Source organism: Meriones unguiculatus, chromosome 3 (assembly GCF_030254825.1).
Source record: "Meriones unguiculatus strain TT.TT164.6M chromosome 3, Bangor_MerUng_6.1, whole genome shotgun sequence".
Taxonomy (NCBI): Eukaryota; Metazoa; Chordata; class Mammalia; order Rodentia; family Muridae; genus Meriones; species Meriones unguiculatus.
Window position 1 is genome coordinate 63160130 of NC_083351.1, and position 24250 is coordinate 63184379.

General features: G+C 37.7%; 1 protein-coding gene across 1 annotated transcript in view; it reads right to left on the bottom strand.

Annotated features, from left to right (window-relative positions):
- Cntnap2 (contactin associated protein 2) overlaps positions 1–24250 on the bottom strand; it is a 2202731-nt gene that overhangs the window by 1224037 nt on the left and 954444 nt on the right. Inside the window, exons 6-8 of the mRNA XM_060380093.1 lie at positions 23545–23729; positions 19493–19636; positions 16583–16847 (exon numbers count right to left, since the gene is read on the bottom strand). Coding sequence (XP_060236076.1) covers positions 16583–16847; positions 19493–19636; positions 23545–23729 — 594 coding nt within the window. The remainder of the gene's footprint in view (positions 1–16582; positions 16848–19492; positions 19637–23544; positions 23730–24250) is intronic.

The following is a 24250-nucleotide window of genomic DNA, read 5'->3' on the forward strand; positions in this document are numbered from 1 at the left end:
TCCCTCTCTCTCTCTCTCTCTCTCTCTCTCTCTCTCTCTCATACACACACACACACACAAAAAAAACCCTAAAAAATAAAACAAACCAAAATTACAGATCAGTAAATGGAAGCAAAGCTGCTGGGAGGGAGGCTGTCTTCTGTGGAGTATCTATGCAACAGGGTCATAAGCAGCAGTGTGAAGAAAGGCCCTAGAGAGCAATGAGGTGGGAAGGAGGAGCAAGCTGAGAAGGGACCTCTAAGTTGGTGAAGAAATGTGACAATCCTGGTCACCTCTCCATACAGAGGAGGCTACTCTATTCAGGGACACAGGGCTGCCTCCAGGTTTCTCTCCATTGCATACTCAGTAGTCTCACCTTTGCCTCCTCCTAAGAGCTCTAAGGAATGTACCTGGCAACTCACAGATACCAGTTCAACCTCTTTTTGGATATAAAGCTGCATGTTTCACTGTTACTTTATATTTGGTTTTTAAAGTATAATTTTATTATAGCTCATTAAGTTTTCTAAACTTCATCCAGTTTTCTAAACTGAACTTAATACTTAAAATCAAATATTAATAAAGTAATAATGAAGCAACATCCAAGAGAGGTCAGAAACTTTGAAAAGTAGAGCCCAGATTCTGGAGATAAAACCTATTGCTCTACTTTACAGTAAGGCAGAGGAGTGTGTGTTAGCTTGGAGAAGAATCCTGATAGATCACTTCTGAGACTGAAAAAAAATTCCACAAAATTTGTTCGTTGTTTTGAGATATATATATACATAAGATATATATATATATCTCATGTATATATATATATAAGATGATATATATATATATAAGATATATATATATACATGATATATATATATATATATATATATACACATAAGGAAGACTCAAATGGAAAAAAAAAGCTGTGGATGTGCCTGTTTATGAAGACTGCATAAATGTTTTATTATCAAAGCAAAGACTTATAAGTTGGGAAAGAAAACAGCTAGGGTTAGGATAAAACAACAAACTGATAAGGGCATTAAAAGATGTCAGTGGACCTACAGTGACCTCAGAAATAAGCTTTGTCAAACTAATAACTTGTCAGTTGTTGTAGGAGAATGTGGAGCTATGGGGAGGGTCAGCAGACCCTTTCCCTACAGTGTGCTTAGCTTTGGTCATGTGATGGGACATTCCCTTGGGCCAAGGTACTCAACCCTCCACAAATGATGCCTGGCACAAAGGAAAACTGCAGAGAAGAGAGAGGAAAGATTCTACATCTTAGTGTGGGATATTGGCCTCCATCAGAGCATTTATCAGCATTGACTCCTAGAACTGACTGGCATGGGTATCTCCAGACATCAGCAAGGACACTGAGAGGCTCACAGCCACACATAGCTGGGAAACGTTGTTTTGACAGACTTGAGGCTCATGATTTCACCTCCCCAGGTCTTTGTGCTACTTGTCACAGTGTAACTGAGAGTAAGAATGCATTTAGAGAAATATAAATGTGTTATATTTTGTGCCATAATAACAATGTTTCAATATTTGATAAGAGGTGATAAAAGAAATCCAATGATTTCTACAAGCTCTGGGTGAGCTATAATTCTGACTTGTTTAATGTCATATTGTCTTACTGATTCAGTCTTCTCTACTCTAAGTCACTCAAACATGACAAATTGAGACATTATAATGTTCAATTAGAAGAGTTGATAGATTTTTTTAATGGCTCATTTCTTTAAAATGAGGGGTTTGTTTTTTAAGTATGCACAGAGACCCCACACATTTACATTGTGCCCATGAGACAGAACATTTCTGGGAAGTCACTGGCTCAGAAGCTCACATTCTTCAGGCATTGCAATAGTGACAACATTGGCTGTCATATCGTAATATATTGCATACTTCCATGTGGTGGAACAGGAGACACAGAACACCCTTTTTCTTCTTTGTTTCCTAAGGGAAATATTTCTTACAGAGACCAGGAAGCTGTGTTATACCCTCATCAGGTGGTTTACGAACAAAGCATCTGCTGTGCTCTCCCATGATACAGTTTATTCTACGTAAAATAAGATCAAGCACCTTTTGGTATGGAAAAGGTTGAAAGCATACCTGAAAGTGGGTCCACAGATATAAAACAGATTTGAATGGTCCCTTTCTAGCATTACATTGTAAAGACATTGCAGGGAAATGCTCAAGAATTTATTACCCCTTCCCAGATCCCATGGCTGAAAAAGGGTGTCAGAAATACAGTCAGAAGATGCTATGTGTCTCATGGGCATCTAGGATAAATGTGCTGGGGTCTGGATGGGAGAATGAGAAGCCGATAGTTACTCCCTGAGTACACATAACGTGCTACTAGAAGGTTACTTTGAAATTTGTTTTATTGTTGCATTACCTAAACAATAATGTTATAGCCTGGAGTTACCAAATAAAGACAGTCATAGACAACATCGTTTGATCATCTGGCAGTAACATCCCTCTTGACAAGGTTCTCACAAGGCTCGATGCTCATTCTAACCAACTGTACAACTGACTAGAAATCCAAGGACTGTCAAAAGGGAGGAAAAAACACACAAACAAACAAACCTGACTTCCTTATTTGTTTACAAGCTCTATCATATCAGTGAGTCCCAGAATGTAAGAAAGAGAATAAAACATTAATTTTATTCACGAACATTTTTGTGTGATCTGTGTGAAAAAAAAAAAGAAATTTCAAGAGGAAGAATACTAATTTTAGGATATCAATACAAGTTATGCTCCTGAGAGTATTTGTTGGCAAATGTATACATGCCTTTATTTTATTTATAAAATAATATGGCCAATACAGCTCTAGACTTTAATGTCCTGGGAAAAAAATATGTCACCAACAAAACATTCTTCTTTCTACATAAGTCTCAAATCAGAATTCAGGTCCTCCTTCATTCCACAATTAAGCAATCATTTCCCTCCAGAACCTAGTTTATTATTTTCACAAATACTTTGGTCCCTGTGATTTGATAATGACAATGGATTGTGAAGTTACACTTTATAGCAATTCGACATTACTGCATCACAATGGCAAACCATCGGGATATTTGGAAGCAGGCTGCATGGAAGACACAACACTGTGCTTAGAACTGGATAGGTAAAAGAGGCACAGTCTATGAGACTTTAGGTGATGGAGACTAGCCAGATAGCTCCCACAGTGGAATAGATTGAGCAAGTGAAAATAGCAAATAAACATTTTAGAATTCTCAGTATTAGACAAAGTTCAGGCTTTCCTGAAAGAGGCAGAGATTTGGGAAATCATGGAAGACTGCTGAAGGATAACATCATAGGACAGAAACACTCATTTTGGAATCTTAGTTATGTGGAAGGGGAAGGATGATCTTTCCCAGAGGAAAAAAAAAGAGGAGAGAACAAAAGTAATGACTGAAGCTATTCAAGTGTAAATCAACATAAAGCAAAGATGTACCAATTATCTGTTACCTGATGGACGTGGTCAGATCAGTAGCAATGAGTGGACATGGGAATGGAGAAGTTTATAATTTACAGTAGAACAATGAAAAAAATTATTCAAGAGATAAAATTCTCCATTGGGTTTAGAGATAAGCATGACAACAAAAAAGTGGACTTTAAAACACTACCAGGAGTTTCCAAGATGCCATACAGAGGAAGGATTTTCCGAAAGATGATGAAGAGGAAACAACATATAACACAATATAGGAGAAGACAAAAGCCAAGCAGAGCGATAGCCCAGAAGCTCAGAGTGCCTGCTGATCTTGTCAACAATTCAAATTGGGTTTTCTGTATACATATCCTGTGGCTTACAATGACTTCACCCATAGCTCATAGAAACCCAACACTCTCTTCTGGCCTTCATGGGTACATTGACTCATGTATGCACACAAAGAGAAACACACAACAACAACACAATGGTTATAAGGCCAAGTAATCTGGATGAACTCAGATTGTACATACTCTTGTAAATCAGGTTGAAGAAACAAACCTTTTTAGTGATGAAGAGTTGTAAAAAAGTATTTTCCTTGAATTTTGAATGTATAGACTGGAATCATGTAGGAGAGGAATTAGAATAATAAGCGGGGTGTTTTGAGAGTATTTTCTGAGAGTCACATTGAGACACATGAGGTTTTCTTTGCTTTTGGATGTTCTATTCAACAGAGTCTTTGGATGTCACAGACAATAGTACCTAATCCTGGGTAAGTGTCAATCAGTATGTTGAGTAGGGGTGAGAGTCAGAACCACACAGCAATGAGGAATAATGACTTCAGATGCATATTCTCTGACTCTTATGACTCTACAATAGCTGGAGAGACCAGGTAGGTGTCTCTATGCCTACTTCTTCCTTGGTAACTTGATATTGCCTGGTCTTTCGCCTGTAGCATCATTGAGAGACTTAAGTGACTTGGTGATGTTTGAACCTGGTCTTTGTTTAAACACTTCCTGCAACAGAGGAAGAACTCAACCAGTACCATGCTTATAACTACATGTTATATGAAATAGTCCAGTGAATGAAAAACCAATCACTCTTTTGGTAAGTAAGCTGGCCTTGGTTATCATTCCAAGCAATAAATTCTGAATCAGGGAAGGAGATGATAGATAGATGAATTACTTCAAAATATTTTGGTAATTGTTAAATCATTATAGTGCCATGCAAAGATGGAAGGCAAATTACATTGATTTCCCACAGCTTTGAACTTGAGTAATTAGAAGAATGATTTTACCATTGATACCAGTGAGTTACAAAGATTTCTCAATAGTATCTGACCTACAGTTTATTGGAGCTTTTTTTTATGGTAGCTTTTTTTAAATTTAATTTAATTTTATTAATTACACTTTATTCATTTTGTATCCCTCCATAAGCCCCTCCCTCCTCCCCTCATGGTCCCACCCTCTCTCCCCCTTCTTCACGCATTCCCCTCCCCAAGTCCACTGATAGGGGAGGTCCTCCTCTCCTTCCTTCTGATCTTAGTCTATCAGATCACATCAGGAGTGGCTGCATTGTCATCTTCTGTGGCCTGGTAAGGCTGCTCCCCCCTCAGGGGGAGGTGATCAACGAGTAGGCCAATCAGATTATGTCAGAGGCAGTCCCTCTTCCCATTACTATGTAACCCACTTGGACACTAAACTGCCATGGGCTACATCTGTGCAGGGGTTCTAGGTTATCTCCATGCCTGGTACTTGGTTGAAATTATGAGTCTCTGGGAAGACCCCTATGTTCAAATTTTCTGGTTCTGTTGCTCTCCTTGTGGAGTTCCTGTCCTCTCCAGCTCTTACTATTTCCCACTTCTTACATAAGATTCCATGTACTCTGCCCAACAGTTGGGCATAAGTCTCAGCGTCTGCTTTGATAGTCTGCAGGGCAGAGCCTTTCAGAGACCCTCTGTAGCCGGTTCCTAACTTTATTAAAGCTTTAAGTTGGATAATTAATATAAGGGACAGTGATAGGCAAAGTATAATCTTTCAAGAGACATATCCATTAACATAGACCTTATCATTGTCTTCACCAAAGCAGACACATCTGCATAGACGAAGAGCCTCTTTTCCTCCATCATTTCACTGTATCAGAAGAGAGATGATTCAGCATGGTAAGCTCAATGGAGTCAGGTGAGAGCAGCAAATAGACTCTCAAGACAACCCTTTTTTAACCCAATTGTTCACAGAGGCTTGTAGTTTCAGGTGAGCTAGGGATCTTTCAGTGCTTCTGGTTATGGAATATTTAAACAGTATAAGTATACAATTCCTGCTGCTGAAATCTGGAATACCATGTCTTCTATGTTTAATTAATTCTAAGCTTGAGCAGTTGAGCACATTTTTCTGCTTTTCCATTTATAGTCCACCTCCCCCTGATAAACAATGTGTCGTGAATGCTTAGTTTTATGTATGTTAATAAGTGGGAGGAATCTGGTAAAAGAGAGGACAAGAGAAAGCAAGGCATTGCCTAGAGCAACACATAAAGGGTTAACGAAGTATTTCAGAGTCTGAGAAGGTAAATTTCATGCTAAAAGAGATCACCAATATTAATGGTCAATAGGATTTTGCTCTCTAGGCTTAAATCAGTAACACATGGGTTAAAAATATAATGACAGGACTAGGAGTGGGGGAAGACTTTTACAGGGGACTCAGAGGTCTGCAGTGCTCTAGTGTTCAGATAAGGAAACTTCAGAAGAGTCTTTATCTAAGGTTAACAAGATCCAGCCTCTATCAGAGGCATTGCATTTAATATGCAGTTTCAGAATGGATCCCAGAGAGACTAAGAGTGCTAAAAAATAGCCCTGAAGAGTGTATATTAATATAAAAAAAGTAGATGTAAGATGCAGGTTATCAGCATCTTTCAGGAAATGTCAGATGCTAATAAGTGCTATAGCAGTGATATGAGCTGAATTTTAATTGGATCATGGGAAAATAACAGGTGGAGATGGGAAAGAAAAATCAGAAACAACACAGAGGTTTAGCCACCAGAAAAGGGTTCCATGCTTTGGCTAGAAAGGCTTAAAGGGAAAGATATCAGGATGACAACACTCATGAAATTGAATCACAGTTCAAGGGAGAACCAGATACATATCCAGTTTCTGTCACTGTGTTTGCCCAAAGTAGCTATTTTCTAAGCTATTATGTGGCTCTCCTCCTCCAACATTTTTCCCTAAATTACTATTATTTTTTTTAATAAACAAAGGAAGGAGACTAGGACATTTTACATGGCTAAGTACCATCCCATTGTAGGTATCTGGAAGATCATTGTTTCAAGGATTTGCATCAATTTATAGGTTCCCAGTATTTTCACCAGATCAGCAGGAAACCTTCAGTCCAATTAGGCTGATTTTCACAAGTGAATGTCAAAGAGCATTCACACAAAGAACTTTACATAAAGGCAGGGGATCCCAAATGCTTGTATCATAGCTTCAGGATATCCTGGTTCAGACAGCTCCCTTGCAGCATTCCTTATCTTGAGGTTAATGAGGAGACTCAAGCATGGGGAAAGGAAAGTTTGTGTCAAAAGAACAGTCTAGGTTTTGTTAGGCTATAGAAATCTATAACTCCAGGTGGCATCACACCTGACCATTATCAGCTATCCGGAAGAGACTCAAGGGCAGAAATACCAAAACTTGAAGAAGATGTCTTTTTTCTTTTTTTTTTAAAGATTTAGATAGCTTGAGTTCATAATTGTTAATTTCATTTGGAAAGAAAATCAACTTTTAAAGTTTAAAAGAATTTCATTAACTGAGAATTTCATAGATTATATTTTGCTCATAGTCACTCACCTCTCTGACTCCTAGATTTACTCCTCATTCCATATTCACCTGACTTTTTGTTCTAATTTCTTCTTAAACCCTTTGTGTCCAGTGAGTGCTGCTGATATATTCTTGGGTTTGTGGTCATTCAATGAACCATGGTGGACCTTCTAAGAACCACACCCTTAAAAACTAGCTCCTCCTGTACCTACAGCTATCGATGACTAATAACAGTTTCTGTGCTGGTCAACACAATGGCCCACAACTGGTTAAGGGGCAGAGAAAGAGACCTTGGAGAAAAGTGCATAGCCCCAGCTGGGAGCACCCATATTATACCCTTCTCCCTTCTCAGTGAACAGGAATCATTGCAGAAGAAGGTGTGGAAAGAGTGTAAAAGCCATAGGTAGGATGATTATAACAAAGCAGTGATTTCCAGATAGAACAGGGTAGTTGACCATAAAAGTTCACAGGTTCTAGGTTATATCCATAAATGGTCCTTGGTTGGGCAGCTCAGTATCCAAGTGAGTTCCCTAGTAAGGGGAACAGGGACTGTCTCTGACCTGAACTCAGTGGCTAACTCTTTGACCACCTTCCCTGGATGGGGGGAGCAGCCTTGCCAAGCCACAGAGGAGGACAATCTAGCCAGTTTGGATGAGACCTGATAAGCTAGGGTCAGATGGAAGGGCAGGAGGACCTCCTCTATCTGTGAACTTGGAGAGGGGCATAGGAGGAAACAAGGGAGGGAGGGTAGGATTGGGAGGGGAGGAGGGAGGGGGCTACAGCTGGGATAAAATGTGAATAAACTGTAATTAATATAAAAAATTAAAATTTAATGAAAAAAGTTTACAGCTATTATCACAGCATACACAAGACCTGGGCAAACTCAAACCAGACAAAAATCACAGCTCTGGTTTTTAAGGAAGGTAAAAGAAAGAAAGAAAGAAAGAAAGAAAGAAAGAAAGAAAGAAAGAAAGAAAGAAAGAAATTGGTCTCAGCAAATTTAATTTTCTTTGATGCTTTCTCCCATTCTCATTTTGATTGTTCTTATTTGGAAAGCTCTTCAGCTACACGCCTATATATACTTAACTTCCAAGTTTTTGGACTATACTTTTTACTGATATTCAGTCATTTTTATCCTCCTTATTTTACTAACGATGTAGTATTTGTTTCACTTTGGTTATTTTCAGACTAAACTGAACCTTTTAAAACATGACCTAGTTAAAATCAGCAGCCCCACCTGACCCCCATTTCACCCTTGGAGTTTATTTATATTTTTATTCTCTTTGCAATTTAAAAACTTATCATAAATACAATTGTGTTTTTATAAATAAAAATAAAGGAAATAAGTAAATAAAGGAAAATAAGTATTTTATGAATCCTGTAGAAATTAGAATGGGTATGGCAATGTAGGGTGTTATTATAAACTGAATAATCCCTTTCCTTTGTGAAGAATAAGCCAATGGATAGCATCACAAAAGTACCCCAGGATTTTCCCCCTTTTTTTTCTCATCTTGGGATATAATTGCATCTATTGTGAAAAGCATACCAGCATGCAATGAAGTATAATTAAAAGTAGATTTCTACTCAGCTAGTGTGATGACAGCACAGGCACAGTGGGAGTCCAGACATAATAGAAAGTCAGTTGAGTGAAGCTAGCTGGGAGCTAGAGACCATTTGCTCAGACTCTTTTTACTTGGTATCATGTGGCTCTCACAGAGAGTCTATTTGTGAATTGGGATAATAAAATCATAAAACTGTATTATAGACATTTCCAGAGACATCTGCATTCACATCTATAGCTCTACATCTATGCTGCTAATTACAGCAGAGTGCTCCATTCATCAGCCTTCACCTGAATCTCTAGCTAATGCTGGTCTCAAAATTTGACGCTTCTGGCTGTCATTCCCAGAATGTACCATCATGTTTGGCTTTAAGAGTCATCTTTTTTTTTTTTTTTTTTTTTTTTTTTTTTTTTTTTTTTTACCACTCGTCTATCTGGTATATCTGGTTTAGAGTCTAATTATGAAGCAAAGTATGAGTTACTAATTTACCATTCACTTTGATATAAAGTGCTCTCATTTGAGATATATGAAATACTTATTAGTTCTACATTTAAAACTTATTATAATTTTTAAATATTCAATTAATTATAATTACATTATGTGCAATTTCCTTTTCCTTCCTCCAACTCCCCCCATACCCTCTCAGATTCGTGTCTTTTGTCTTTATTTCTCACACACATATATATGTCAGCGTGCCCTGCTGAGTCCGTTTAGTGTTGCTAGCATCTACACCACTTTAGGACTGACATCTTGGCAGTAGATCACCCATTAGGGAGTTCATTCCCAGAAAGACTAATTCTTCTCCTGTATGACTTTTAAATCATTTCGTATTTACTTTTGCTTGTATATATGTGCACACATATGCAGATGAATGCTGTCACATGCACACGAAGGTCAAAGAATAAAGTGAGGAGTCAGTTCTTTCCCTCCACCATGTGACTCCCAAGGTTTCCAGGATCTGCATCAGTGCCCTGAGCCACTTCACTGGCACTGTTACCTTCATAGTGTAGCTGCTAAAATTTTCTTAGGGAATGATGAAGCTTAAAAATCATAGAACTGAAAATCTTTTGACAGTAACAATTAAATAGAAAGACTTTTCTAAAGAGGCACCTGAACATTAGAAACGAAACATTAATGTATAAAGAAATGCTAATGGGTCGGTCAACTTTTAAACAGTTCATAGAAATTAAGAGAAGGATGTTTTGCTGCTTCATTGTGCCATAATTGGTCCCCAGCAAATGCATCTGCTCAGATTGATGAGGGACCTTGTCAGCACTCCCCAGCCACTCCCAGGCACACAGCAAACAAATAAACCATTTATTCTGTCTACAATGCACCCAGATGGAACTCAAAGATTTAAAAAAAAAATTCACTAAAAAAGACAAATAAATGAAACTGTACCACAAAAGATGTACTCTAGAGATAAAAATACAAACAAAGGTGATTTTTTTTCAGAATTCCAATTTCCGTAGAAATTTAGATTCTGAAGTATCATTCTGTAAATGAAGCAAAATGGAAGCAGACAAAACAAGGAATCTTGCATAGTGGGGCTAAAACAAGCAGCTAGTTTAGAGCACAAAATATGCAGAATGACTTTTCTTAAAGGTTTTCTTTACTTATGCATAAGAATTGATTTTTATATTTTTTATTTTTTGCTAATATATTAAAAGATGTCATTATGAAAAATCAAATTTACTTTATATACATATTCTGTCAAATAATATTTTATGAGTTTGTGAATATAGGAAACCATAACTTATTGTAATAAGAATCTGTTCACATTTGGTTCATAAAATTGAGCTATTTTTATAAGAGAATTTTGTTTTAAATTTTTTTATTTTTGTATAATTTATTCATTATATATCCTTATTGAAGCACCATCCCTCAACTCATCCCACTCCCACCCTCCCTTCCTCTTTTCCCATTTTGAAATAAAAAAAAAATTCAGATAGTTGGGAAGTCTAAAAGACTGTACATTAATAAATTTTATTTTATTTTATTTTTGTTATGCATATAATGTTTTAGTACTATGCCCAGAAGATACATCTGATGTTCCAAAATGAAAAATGGAGTAAATAACTGTAGGGATTTCAAGCTTTTAAATATTTCAACTCTTCAAATTATGTGACAGTGACAGATGTATAGGTCTGTGTTGGCCATAGTATACTTAGGGAATAAATTCATTGTAGTGGGTCATGTCAGTTATTTTAATGAGAAAAAAGAAAAGAAATACCAAAAATAATCATAGCACATTTAAAATACCAAGATTAATTTCATTTCATGAAACTTTGTGTCAATAGCTATTGTGTGTGCCACAAGGTGCTTTCTTACTGTGCTTTGACCCAAATCATTTGAAACATACAAATCATTCAGTCCATTTAACCTAGAGCTCTCAACATGAAGGACAAATTAAAAGATTCCCATAGAGAACACATGTTTCCCCAGAGGCCATTTTTCAAAAGCAGATTGTCTCTCAACTCCTACTATTGCACAAATATGCACCCATATGTTGATGAATAAACTATGTTTACTTTTTAAAAGAATATTGTGGGCAGATTTTCTAAAATTGACTCTGTAGCTTAGAAAATATTTCCGTGGAAAAGCAACCTTAAGTTGCAAATTTGAGGTCACTCAAAGTTTGCTTAAATTTACGTATTGAATGTTTTGCCTAGGATTACCTTCCATGAACATACAAGGAAAATGTGAGCCATATAGGTTATCTGTCCTCTTAGTTGTAAGATTTACTTTAAAGGAATACTCAGGGACTATGTTGCAAAAGGCAAAAAATGGGGGTTGAATCAACGGGTCACCTCCACCCTGAACAGAAAATATATTACTGAAAACCAGAAAGAAGTTACAAACATTCAACAACAATGTGTAAGAAACTCTGAACTGACCTCTCGGTGCCCTGCTCTGTATGAGTCCATCAAAATGTTATTGGCAGGTGTTTTTCTTGTATAGGTTTCTTATATTAAAAAAAAAAAAAAAAAAAAAAAAAAAAAAAAAAAAAGCTCGTGATCCTCCTGTCTCTGCTTCCTTCAGCAAATCCTACTGGCATGCACCACCACAACTAGCAACATATAAGTGGATATTAGGAATATACTATAGGATAAACATACTAAAATCTGTACACCTAAAGAAGTTAAGCAAGAAGGAGGACCCTGAGTAAGATGATCAATCCTCATTCAGAAAGGCAAATGGGATAGACATCGAAAGAAGGAGAAAACAGGAAACAGGACAGGAGCCTACCACAGAGGGCCTTTGAAAGACTCCATTCAGCCAGGGTATTGAAGCAAATGCTGAGATTCATTGACAAACTTTGGGGAGAGTGCAGGGAATCTTATGAAAGAAGGGGGAGATGAAAGACCTGGAGGGAACAGGAGCTCCACAAGGAGAACAACAGAACCAAAAAACTGGGTGCAGGGGTCTTTTCTGAGACTGATACTCCAGCCAAGGATCATGCATAGAGATAAGCTAGAACCCCTGCCCAGATGTACCCCTTGGCATCTCAGTGTCTAAATAGGTACCCTAGTAAGGGGAACAGGGGCTATCTCTGACATAAACTCAGTGGCTGTCTCTTTGACCACCTTCCCCTGAGTGGGGAGCATCCTTGCCAGTCCACAGTGAGGACAATGCAGCCAGTCTTGATGAGACCTGATAGACTAGGATCAGATGGAAGGGGAGGGGGATCTCCCCTATCAGTGGACTGGGGGAAGGCACTTGGGAGGGAGGATGGAATTGGGAGGGGATGAGGGAGGGAGCTACAGCTGGGATACAAAGTATATAAATTGAAATAAATAAAAATTTTAAAAAAAGTTTGAAACAAGGTATTTTAAATATGAAGCATAATGAGTTGATATTCTTAAATTCTCCAGCTTGCAAGAGAAGATGTATATTATGTTTCTTAACCCAAACAACAGTGTTTTAGGCTCTCTTATCAGCATTACTGCAAATAGTCAGTGATTTGTATAATTAACTGAATTTGGTAAGATGTTGATGAAACTGTATTTTATAAAATAAGATTCATCATTTTACATTTTAAAATTATTTTCTTTTAGATTTTTGTTTTGCTTTTTCCAGACAGGGTTTCTCTGTGTAGCCTTGGCTATCCTGAACTCACTTCATAGACCAGGCTGACTAGTACTCGCAAAAATCTACCTTCTTCTGCCTCTCCAAGTGTTCGTGTTACAGGTGTGTGCCTGCCTGCCCAGCTTTCTTTTAGATTTTGAATGTGTGTGTGTTCACATGTGTGTATGTGTTCTTGAGTATGAGTTTGTATATGAGGGTTCATGTTCATGTACATGCACATTGAGGCCATAGGTCAATGTTAAGTGTCTTCTTCGATTATTCTCCATCTTATATTTTGAGACAAAAATTTTCACTGCACCTGAAGCTTGTCAATTTGGCCACAATGGTAGGCCAGCAAGCCCCAGTGATCTTAGCCCATCTCCCCAGCACTATCATTAGATGCACAGCTATCATCAAACTTAGCTTTCACATGAGTACTTGGAATCTAAACTCAGTTCTTCATGCTTCATGGCAGGCATTGGTAAGCCAAGCCATTAGCTGGGATACAGTGTGGTTTTGATGGATATCTTTTGGTTTACTGACACTCAGGATTCTGAAATGTGTGTAGTCATAACATGGCCTTCAATTTAAATACACATATAGGAAAGTACATATTTGAAACATTTCATTCACTTGAAACATTCATTGAGCTAAGAGTAAGATTTTAAAATGGCTCATTTAAGTTACACCTTTTTTTTCTTTCTTCCTTTTTCTTTCATTTTTTCCCATTACTTTCTACTTTCTTCTTCTTCTTCTTCTTCTTAATCTTCTTCTTCTTCTTCTTAATCTTCTTCTTCTTCTTCTTCTTAATCTTCTTCTTCTTCTTCTTCTTCTTCTTCTTCTTCTTCTTCTTCTTCTTCTTCTTCTTCTTCTTCTTCTTCTTCTAAATTGGCAAATAGTCTGAAGTCCAATTCTGTATTTTTAAGAAAATCTATTAAGGTAAATTAGCTGAATTTACAAAAACATCAATTATTTATCTATGGATGAATATTTATTCACACACTGTTTTATTCTCCTTCCTTTGTTGAGTCTTTGCCTTTTAAAACTGCATAAGGTAGACAAGAACAAATTGGAGACCTTAGTTAGACTAAATCAAATGAATAAGCTTAGTAATCACTGTTTTGAAGATATTATTTCAATCACAATGATTCCATTATGTGGAAACACATCAGCAAGTAGGTTTGCTTATATAATGCCAGAAGGGGGGGACTACATGCTAACACTTTATGTGTTTAGCCATTAGAAAAGAGCATTTAATCCTAACAGTAGATTGCTTTCTGACTGTATAAATCATTTATGTATATTTGTTTTCTCCTATTCTCGGCCTCTAGATATTTCTTGTTTACTTTGATTCTTCCCAGCTGAGCTTACCAGAGAAGAAAATGATAAAATTTGGTTGATTAATCATTTCAACTGAACTTGCAGGAAAAATTAGAAAATAATAATGTAAAATCAGAATACAGGCAGGAGTGCCTCAGCGTTTCAATCATGTACACGCAGCCCTACGGAGTAGCTCTCAGCAGTTCTTTGAACAGGTAAAGTCCATGGAGCTCACTCTTCACGAGCAAGCACAGAGCCACTGTAGAAGGAGACATGTCTCCTTCAGTGGAACATCTAACCGACAGCTAGCGTGAAGAGTAAGTGCTGAACCTGAGAAACATTCCTGGAATGTTTTATAGCATCAGTTCCAAATGATGCTCTGAAAGCTCAAGATAGGAGAAGACTATGTACAGCTCCAGCCATGGAGGAGCCTGACACCCAGAGCAGAGATGAAGAAATGAGATGAACAAAGTAATTCAGTGTGGAAGAAAGGGAGTCAGGCGTCTGCACTCCAGTTACAGAATGATCATGTCCTATTCCGAAATGCAGAGTCAGTCACACACCTGGCTTATCTGTCATGACCCCCTTACTCTGTAATTGCACATCTACACTAAGTGCTCAGTAAATGCTATTTTCCTCTCTCCACCCCATGTCAGAATTGCTATTTGCAAATGAAACATCACTGTTTTTCTCTGCTCCCTGAATGCAAGATGGCCAGATGCTTCATGCTCCTGCTGCCATCGCAGAGTATATCCTCAGGTGGTTAGCTAAAACAAACTCTTCCATCTCTGTTGGTTTTGTTTGGTAGTTTGTTTACCACAGTCCTGGTTCAAAGACTAAATAGAAAAACTTGGTTAAAAAAAAAGCTACTTATCACCATTCCATCTTGCACGTAGTTTTTCTTGATTCATAATATCCCACTTTGTAGTGTTATCTTTCCTAATACCATCTTAGTCTAAAAATATTCCAGGACCCCTTCCCAACTTACAGTCTAGCCTGAGCTTCCTCTTATGACATCAGAACAATGCCCACTCAAAGCAGTGTGCAATGCAACCAAGCCAAACGGTTGACATATACGTTTTGCTATCCCGTTTTGTATTTACCTCTTGCTTACATTGTCTTAACATCTGCCATATGTCTAGGAGTATCACTTTGAAGTTTTGATTGAGGCACTTAACCATTATTAAACTAATAATTAAATAAACATAATCTTATAACTAATAGTAAAAGCTATTTGGATGCCTATGTGGTCAAAGATTCCAAACACTGTCATCTCACTACAAATATTATTTGATTCTACACAAAAAATATGCATGTCGAGGAATATTAATTTCTCTACCAAATATGGTGCAGCATCTAGAACAGTAGTTCCCAACCTTCCTAATGCTGTGACCTTCAACACATTTCTTCATGATGTGGAGAGCCCCTCGCCAACAATAAAATTATCTCCTTGCTAATTCATAACTGTAATTTTGCCACCGTTATAAATCACAATGAAGATATCTGATAGGCGACCCCTCATGTGGGGCACTTGGATAGTGTGACCATAGAAACTGGCATTGAGCTAGAGTGAGGTCGAGATGTTCTCTAAACCCCGAAAATCTCAATGCTGAGCCCGGCAGGAGTAAGAATTGGCCCGCTCCTGTTCTGTGTCTGTATGCTCCAGCACACAGTCTCGTGACCCCCCACTCTCACAGTTCTTGAGGTAGTCGCATAGCCTAGCACCTGGAATTCCTCTCTGTGCAAATGACGCATTCTTAGAACCTCAGTCCCAGGCAATGGTGTTCACTCACCCAAAAACCTCTACACACTTCCCCAAGGTTTATAGAAACCTCATATCCCCCCATTAGAGAAAGCTGTATCCCTGGGAGAGCCGTGTCACCGAAAGGGTTGTAACTAAAAGATCTGTATTGGACAAGGCCTTCTTCCTCCGGGCATTCACCTCAGGCTGGGATGCTACCCACCTGCCCACTCTGCTAAGTTTCATTCCTTCAAGTCTAGCACCTGTATGCCTCATGCCTGCATGGTGTGATGCCCGGAAGAGAAGACCCTGGGCTCCAGAACCACACCCTAATGGCGTCACAACCCTACAGGCTCACCTAGGAGGATTAGCAGATTTACATGCTGTGGTTCAAAGCCAACCAACTTTCTTCCTTGCCCACACCCTACGCTGTCATCAGTTTTTCATTTCTCTTAAGCAGAATATAGTATAGTTAAGGAAGAGTTTTAAATTTTCAAATGGAAGTATAACTCTGCCTATAGTGCCAGTTGAAAAGAAAATAAATAGAAAAGAAAAGGAAAGAAGAGAAGAGAAGAGAAAAAAAAGAAAAGAAAAGAAAAGTAAAGAAAAAAGAAAAAAGAAAAGACCATCAGCCTCTGCCTTGGGACTGTCAATAGCAGACTAAGAAGCAATGTCAAGCAGACTTCACCAACCTGAGGAGATGTCGATTTGGCTTGTCTTTGTCTGTGTGGTGTTTATGTGGACTCCTACTTTGCTTTCCACAAGGTCAATCTCCACATTCCCCAAGTTATCTGCAAAGTGACTGAAGAGCAGGAGACCACTGGGGTTCCAAGTCCTGAACTGGAAACTGACTGAGAACAGGTCCTGATTAAGCCTGCCGGGCACCTCCAGGTAGCTTGTAGCATTGAAGAAGACTGGTACTGTGTAGGGCTCCACGCAAGAGAAGCTCAGATTCCCCTGCAAGCAAACAAACACCTATGTGAGGCTGTTGACAGAGATGGTTCTACAAATCTCAAAGCAGTGATGGAGCCTACGGCAAACCTAAGGGATAGCAACTCAGCCTGACTCAGCGCATGCGTGGATCCTGATGGAACATCCTGGAGTGTTAGACCAAAAAATGCAATAGCTGGACTTCTAGTTCAGAGTGTAGCGAGCCACACCAGTCAAAAGACTGACAGATTATCAGCCGGCTGTGATGGGAGATCACAGGATGGTCTTCTTCAATCTCTTTAAGGAATTATCTTCTTTCATATTTTAAGGAATCATTTGATGACATTATCCCTGTCTGTCTCTCCATGATATATATTATGAATAATATATAATGTGTATATATAATATATGTGATTACATATAAATATATATGTGTTAAATACATATATGTATGTATTATGCACACACACACACACACACATAAAATCTCTCCAATGCCCAGCAATTCTATGAAGCCCACTAACTACTAAATTTGAAACAGATTGTCTTCCTGAGTTAATATTTAAATTAGTTCGCTCTGCATCTTCACAGTTGATTTTTATTTTATTTTATTTTTTTAATATTTGCCCTTACCAGAGAAAAGAACTGTCTATGGGGTATTCTAATGGACCACTTCCCTGTGTGGTAGGGTTTTGTCCCAGGCTAATTAAAGACCCTTCCTGAGGAAGAGTGCTCATTGGTCAGCCAGGGCAGCCGGAGGGTGTGGATAAGAGACGATACAGAGTCTGCGAGGAGCTGAGTGAATTCCACTGAAACAACAGCTTTTAATAGCTTTGAGCAAATTTATTAGAAAATGTTCACTTTCTGGGGATGTGTACAAAATGTTATATTTCACAACGTTTCTAATGTTTTCAGTATGTGTGCAGATCTGCTACAGAAATTATTCTGTGATTACCTACAAATATTTTGTTAAATAGAATATATCTGCATATGCCTTATGTTTTATAAACATATTCTTGGTAGTCAAAGGCTTCTCTAGTTTCCACATGTTCTGTAGCTAAAGTCACCTTGCTAATGAGCGTCCATGGTTGGTGCTCTGTAGGTTGAGTACCAAATGGATACATCTTAGGAGTGTATCCATTGAAACACTGAGTAAGGTTTTAGTTAGAACTGACATTTTACTTATTAAAAATGAAAATAAGAGACATGATATTCTGATGATTTGGATTCTATACATTTTCCCTGAAACATCTGAGAAAGGTGAAGAAAAAAAAAAACCCTTGTGCCAGTTTATCCAAAGCTTAAAAAGCTAAAACGTGCGTGTTTGTGTGTGTATATGTGTGTAGTATGTGTTTGTATGAACAGATAATACATGGACTGTGTGTGTTAGTGGGAATGAATAGTGTGTAAGTATATGTTTGTGTGTGTTTGTATTTTACCGTAGTCTGTGGCATATGTGCGTATAGTACATAGTCTCTGTGCATAGTGTGTAGTGTGTGCTTGTTTTGGTGCATAGCTTATGAAGTATATGTTCTGGTGTGTATATTAATGGCTATGTTAGTGCATGCGCTTGGTATAGACTATCTGAATGTCTTTCTGTATTGTTGTATGTGGCATATGTGTGTTCGCATGTGTATGGTGCATAATGTATGTGTGTATGTGTTAGTATGTGGTACATGTGTTTATATGTGTAGATAGCATGTTGGATATATATAATTATGTGAATATTACAGTGTGGATATTGGTCAGTGTTTATGACTTGTATGTAGTATGTGTGTATGGTGGTTTAAATAATAGTTCCACAGACTAGGCTATTGGAATGTTTAGTTACCAGATAATGGATTAAATAAATCGGAAGGTATAGGCTTGTTGGAGAAAGTGTGTCAGTGCTGTTGGGCTTTGAGATTTCAAAAGCACATGGTAGGTCCAGTCCCTCTCTCTCTCTCTCTCTCTCTCTCTCTCTCTCTCTCTCTTTCTCTCTGCCTATAGATCAGGATGTAATTCTCATCTACAGCTACAGAGACATGTTCCTGCCATGCTTGCTACCATGACCATAATGGATTAACCTTCTGAAACTGTAAGCAAGCCCCCAACAAATGCTTTCTTTTATAAGAGTTGCCTTGCTCATGGTCTCTTCATAGCAATGGAACAGTAACTGAGACAGTGTGTTTATGTATGTGCATAGTATGTGGAGTGTGTGTTAACAGCAGTACAAAGGGAGGCAGGCTGCTGAAATACCCTCATTATTTGGTCTTCTCCAAGCAATCTGAAACCAGTCTCCACGAGATCTAGAGGGAACTCAGTGTGAGCTTTTGTGAACCACTCTTTTGTTTCCCCAAAGAATATGTTTTTTAAAAAATTAATCTCTTATTTAATTATTACTTTGATATTTTTATATACCTTTAGTGTTATTCCTTGACAGTTCCGTATATGTATATAATTCATTCTGGTCTCCCTCCTCACCTGTCAACCTGTCCTCATTATAAGTCTTACATGGACAATTTACAGCCAGTGGACACACATGCTGACTTGACCAAAGTCCGTGTGAATTCTGAGTATCAAGTATCTACATATTATTAGGACACATTTGTCTTAATGAACCAAAATAGGGTAAAGAGGGCTATGTGTTTGCTGTTATTCAATGCCCCTGGACCAATACTTTGGACTCTTACCACATTTGATGGCTCTAATTTCTTCCTTCGGGCAAGATCAGTAATATTGACACCATTGTAGTTGATGCTTTCCATGCAGCCCTTAAAATTCTTCCTGTTACTGGAACTTGGCTTGCCAGAGAAAGGGATGCCTCCAAATGTTATCTTCAAGGAAAAAAAAAGTAAATGTTTACACTGTCTTACAATCAATGAGACAAAATTATAAATACAACCAATATCAGCATCTTTATCTCAGTCTAAAATATGCAAACATTATGTTGTCGACAAATTGTTTTGTTCAATACATTATGATGTTAGTGCAATGCGTAATGGAATCATTAATTCCAATAATTAGGTTAGAATTTGATGAGTAAAATAGCCAACTTCCCTTGCAATTTTTTAAACACCAAAGGCATTTTATAAATTGTCTTGAGAGTGTTTTTAAAAAAATTATGAAGAAACTTTATTTTATCAAGGAATATTAAAACTATATTTTCGTATTTATCATTCAAAGACATGTTACCAATAAATGCCTCTAGTAATCTCAAGACAACCAGCACTAATATAATAAGCTGATAAAAGTGTAGCCTAAGGCAAGGAATACTGCCTTTACTCTCTGTAGGCTTTGGGAGGGCTAATGACTGTTTGAGTCAAAGGTTCATTAAAATTATTTTGAGTATAGAAAATAGCTGAAAAATCCCCTTAGTGTATGGATTACAGACTTTGTGGAACATAAGTGCTGTAAGTTGAGCAGTCAAGGTTTGCAAGGTTTGTAGATCTTGCAAAACTTAAGGACTAAGATGCAACCACGTTCACGTGCTGCTTTAGGTATCATACTTACAGGAGATGTTTCCTTCCCCATGTTTCTCTCACCAGTTTTAGGTTTTATGGCCTCAATACAGATCACACAAAACTATCCTTAGTGAGTATTGCTTGAAATATCCCCTACGAATAGTGCATTGATAAATAATTGTGTAATTGTAGTTGTAATGTTAACTTTCATGCCGAAGACTTTTCAGTTCCATCATTTTAAAAATTTTCCCTACAGTTTTTAATGTAAAAGCAATTGTTGAGACATTCTCGGAAGTGAAGGCTTTATACTTGATAGAAGGCAAGAATGTGCGGAGTTCCGAGAGGTTCGGGAGTAAATTATGTTCCATTATTTGGTGCTGTGGTATTTAAAATGCTTAATTAGTTTTAGAAAAAAAAAAGGCAACTTAATGATGGTTTGTGACACAGTGTTTTTAAGAAGGCCCCACTTAAACTAAAATTAAGCATGATAAAACATGTTAGGCTGAATATGTCACTTGCAATGAGTTCATGCGTGAGAAGAGAAGCTAAGAATAAACCAAATTCCATAGAAAAGAATTAGAAATTCACAAAAGGAAAATATAGTCTAATAAAAAATGGTAGAAATATTGAGAAAATATTTGAAAGTCACAGCGACCTTTCTAGGTACTATGAAGTTGATACTGATGGCAGTAACTAAAGCACTAAAATGGATTTTGGCGGGAGGTTGAGATGGGGTTTCTCTGTGTAGCCTTGGCTGTTCTGGACTTGGCTTGTTCTGTTCTGTTTTGTAGACCAGGCTGGCCTCAGACTCAGAGAGATCTGCCTGCCTCTGCCTCCCTGAGCGCAGGTAGTCAAGGCGTGTAGTTGCTTGTGTTGATACTTTTAAGGTGTTCATAGAGACCCGTCTCACATTTTCATCCGGTTAACATTTATTATTGGTGTTATTGTAGAAGTGTGCTTCTGTGTCTGTGTGTGCATGTGTGTGTACATATGCACATGGCGTGGCACATACGTGGAGGTCGGGAGACAGCTGGGCAAGCAGGTTTCATCATGTGAATCCCAGGGTTAAACTCTGTTCCTCAGGCTTGTCAGGAAAGAAGAGTACTAGCTCTTTTATCCCTTAGACTAAAGTTTAAAGACTTCAACGTAAATTATACAAAATATGTATTATGCTAAATTTGTAGTTCATTTACCAGCCTTGCAGTAGGAATGTACTTCCTATGTTGATACATCAAAGAGACATGGGCAATACTGATACTGGCTCTTAGAGAGGCCCCAGATTTCTTTAAATAACACACAAAGAGTGGGTCAATACTACATGGTATAAAATATGAAAGTAGGCACAACCACCTTTACCATGACCCATGGCAATAACTGCTGTTCCCATGGAGAGAGGGGTATCATGCACTAGCTGATCAATGAAAAATAACAGTACAATCCTCATCGCTCTTCCAGGAAATTCATATTTCCCCTGCTACCTCATCTGATAAAAAATGTCACTCTCATTCCAGTCATTACCTGAGACTCTCAAACATGTTATGTATAGAAAGAAAGATTTGTCACACTGTAAAATCCTAGAACTGTTGACCTTGTGTGGGTAGTATTGCATGTGCGTGATTGTGCACAGATTTCATTACCAACTCAATAGGGTCTGTGACCCCAAATCTTTAATTATGGTTTTTGAAAATTGGAATTATGTTTGCTCATGGTTAATGCTTCAGGATATCTCCTTATTCTGTGATACTTCAAAGTTTATTAATAAAAGCTGAATAATTCATCTGCAAGTTCTCTCATACACTGGAGCACCAAGTCACAAGAGATGTGGCATCAACTTGCAGGAGATACAAATTTTCTGGACTTTTATCTTTCACTTTTAAAATAATGATTTTAGTTTTGAGATTATAATATAATTACATCACTTCTTTCCCTTTACTTCTACCAAATTCTCTTATGTATTTTACTTTCTCTTTTTAAATTAACAGCTTCTTTAATAATCATTTGGAATGGCTATTTTGGGGTACAGTTATTCAGCCTTAAGTTTACATTTTTATATTAATAAACCTTCATTGACATATAATTATATATCATGTCTTTTAATGCAGATTTTTCACCAATAATTTTAAAATGCTCATATTCTGCTTTATTAAATTTTTTACACACATACGTAATATGTGCATAGATTTCTGCTTTCTCAAATGAAGATGCCAAGGAACACAAAGGTTCATAGCAAAATCAGAGAGTATTCCCATACACACCAAACCTTTAAAGAAATCACAATTCTTGGCCTATCTGGGATTCAATGTGAAACACTCGTTGCTGGTGGATTGTAACAACCAAATTGTAGTTCTTGCCTTTCTGTTGAGTTGAGGTTGGGAGAAAATACACAGTACAGCAACTGACTAGATAAAGAATGACCGTAGTAAATTAGAACCCAAATCTAAAATAGTATTCAACTCTCCTAATTTTGTTTATTACCACACTGGTATTTAAAAATAGAAAAGTTTTATTTGTATTTTTCAAGTAGCTATCAAAGTATTAGGACATAAATCTTCAGGTGTTTGAAAACCCAGCCTTGGAATGCTTTAGAAGGTTATTCGAATGTTACTAGTTGCATGAACTAAGAAAGTCTGGAAGCCTCTAGCGGGGTGACATGTCAGGCTTTTTATTTTGGTTGGGTGCTGCAGCCGAGTATGTTGTGCTTTTTTCTTACTCCAATTACATGTAAAATCATCATAGATTCACCCCTGTGTTCTAGTCACAGATTTGAAGGACTGTGTTGAATTACTCTGAAAATGTACTTAAACCTAACATATCAATGTGGATGTTATAAAATTATAACATATATATGTATATATATTAAGCTTCTAGGTGATCCTTGATATTTTAAGAAGTCGTTATATGTCTTATGTGTTTATTCATGTGGGGGGCACTCATATGCTTCCTTATGTTTGTGGGGGCTAGAGGATAACCGGGTCTATACTCTTGTTCTGCTATGTAGATTTCCAGAATTGACTTTAGGGTGCCAGGCATGGCAGCAAGTGTCTTTACCTTGTAAGCAATTTTACTAGACCAGAATATTTTAAAAATACTTAACTATATAGAAATTAAAGTGTATCTTAATGGACAAGCTTTAAAATAATCCCTATTATACTTTTTCACTACTTTTCTTTCTAAAGAGAAGGATGAGGAAGGGGCTTGAGCACATGTAAAACTGACAGTAAAGCAGCGGTAGGATATGCCTTCCCCTTTCCTCCACTGCAAACCTAAATGCTCATGTATACCTCATAGTCCAAGTCCAGGTAGTCAAACTCCCCATTGGTGCGGAAATGCTGCATGCTTCGGTCCAGGGTCAGGTTAATGCTGCGTCCCTGGCGCTCAAGGACTACAGAATGCCAATGGTGGTCATCCAGCAGGCTCCCTGATGTCACAGACGTGTGGCCATAGATGGGGCCAAGCTGATTGCTTCCTGAGTAGTGGGAACAAAAGAGAAATAAAACATGACTGCACAGACAGATTTGTCTATTGAGGTTAGTGTAGGAGAATCAGGACTTTAACAGTGTGTATAAATGAAAGCTATTAATGGTGAGGAAAAGCTTGTTCCCTTAAAAAAAAAAACTTTTTTGGACAAAGCGGTACATTCTGTTAAGTTTTGATGGGTGAGTGGAGTTATCAGATCAATGTCACATGGACTCACGTGCCTGAGGGCCTAGGATCTGACAGTATCACTATTAGTTTGATGTTCAGATGGGGACAAACAGGTCACTTCTCTGAGTCTGGTTGCTGACATGAAAAATGTGGAAAATAATCCTTGTTTATTCTTGCATTGTTATAAACTCAAAAGTTTCTGGGTGATAATGAAGTGTGTGTGCATGCACATGTGTGTGAGAGTGTGTGTGTTTGTGTGTGTGTACATTCACATGTTTGTGTGCGCCTGTATGTTTGTGTTTGTGTGTGTGTACATATGCACTTGTGCAGGCATGCATGTAT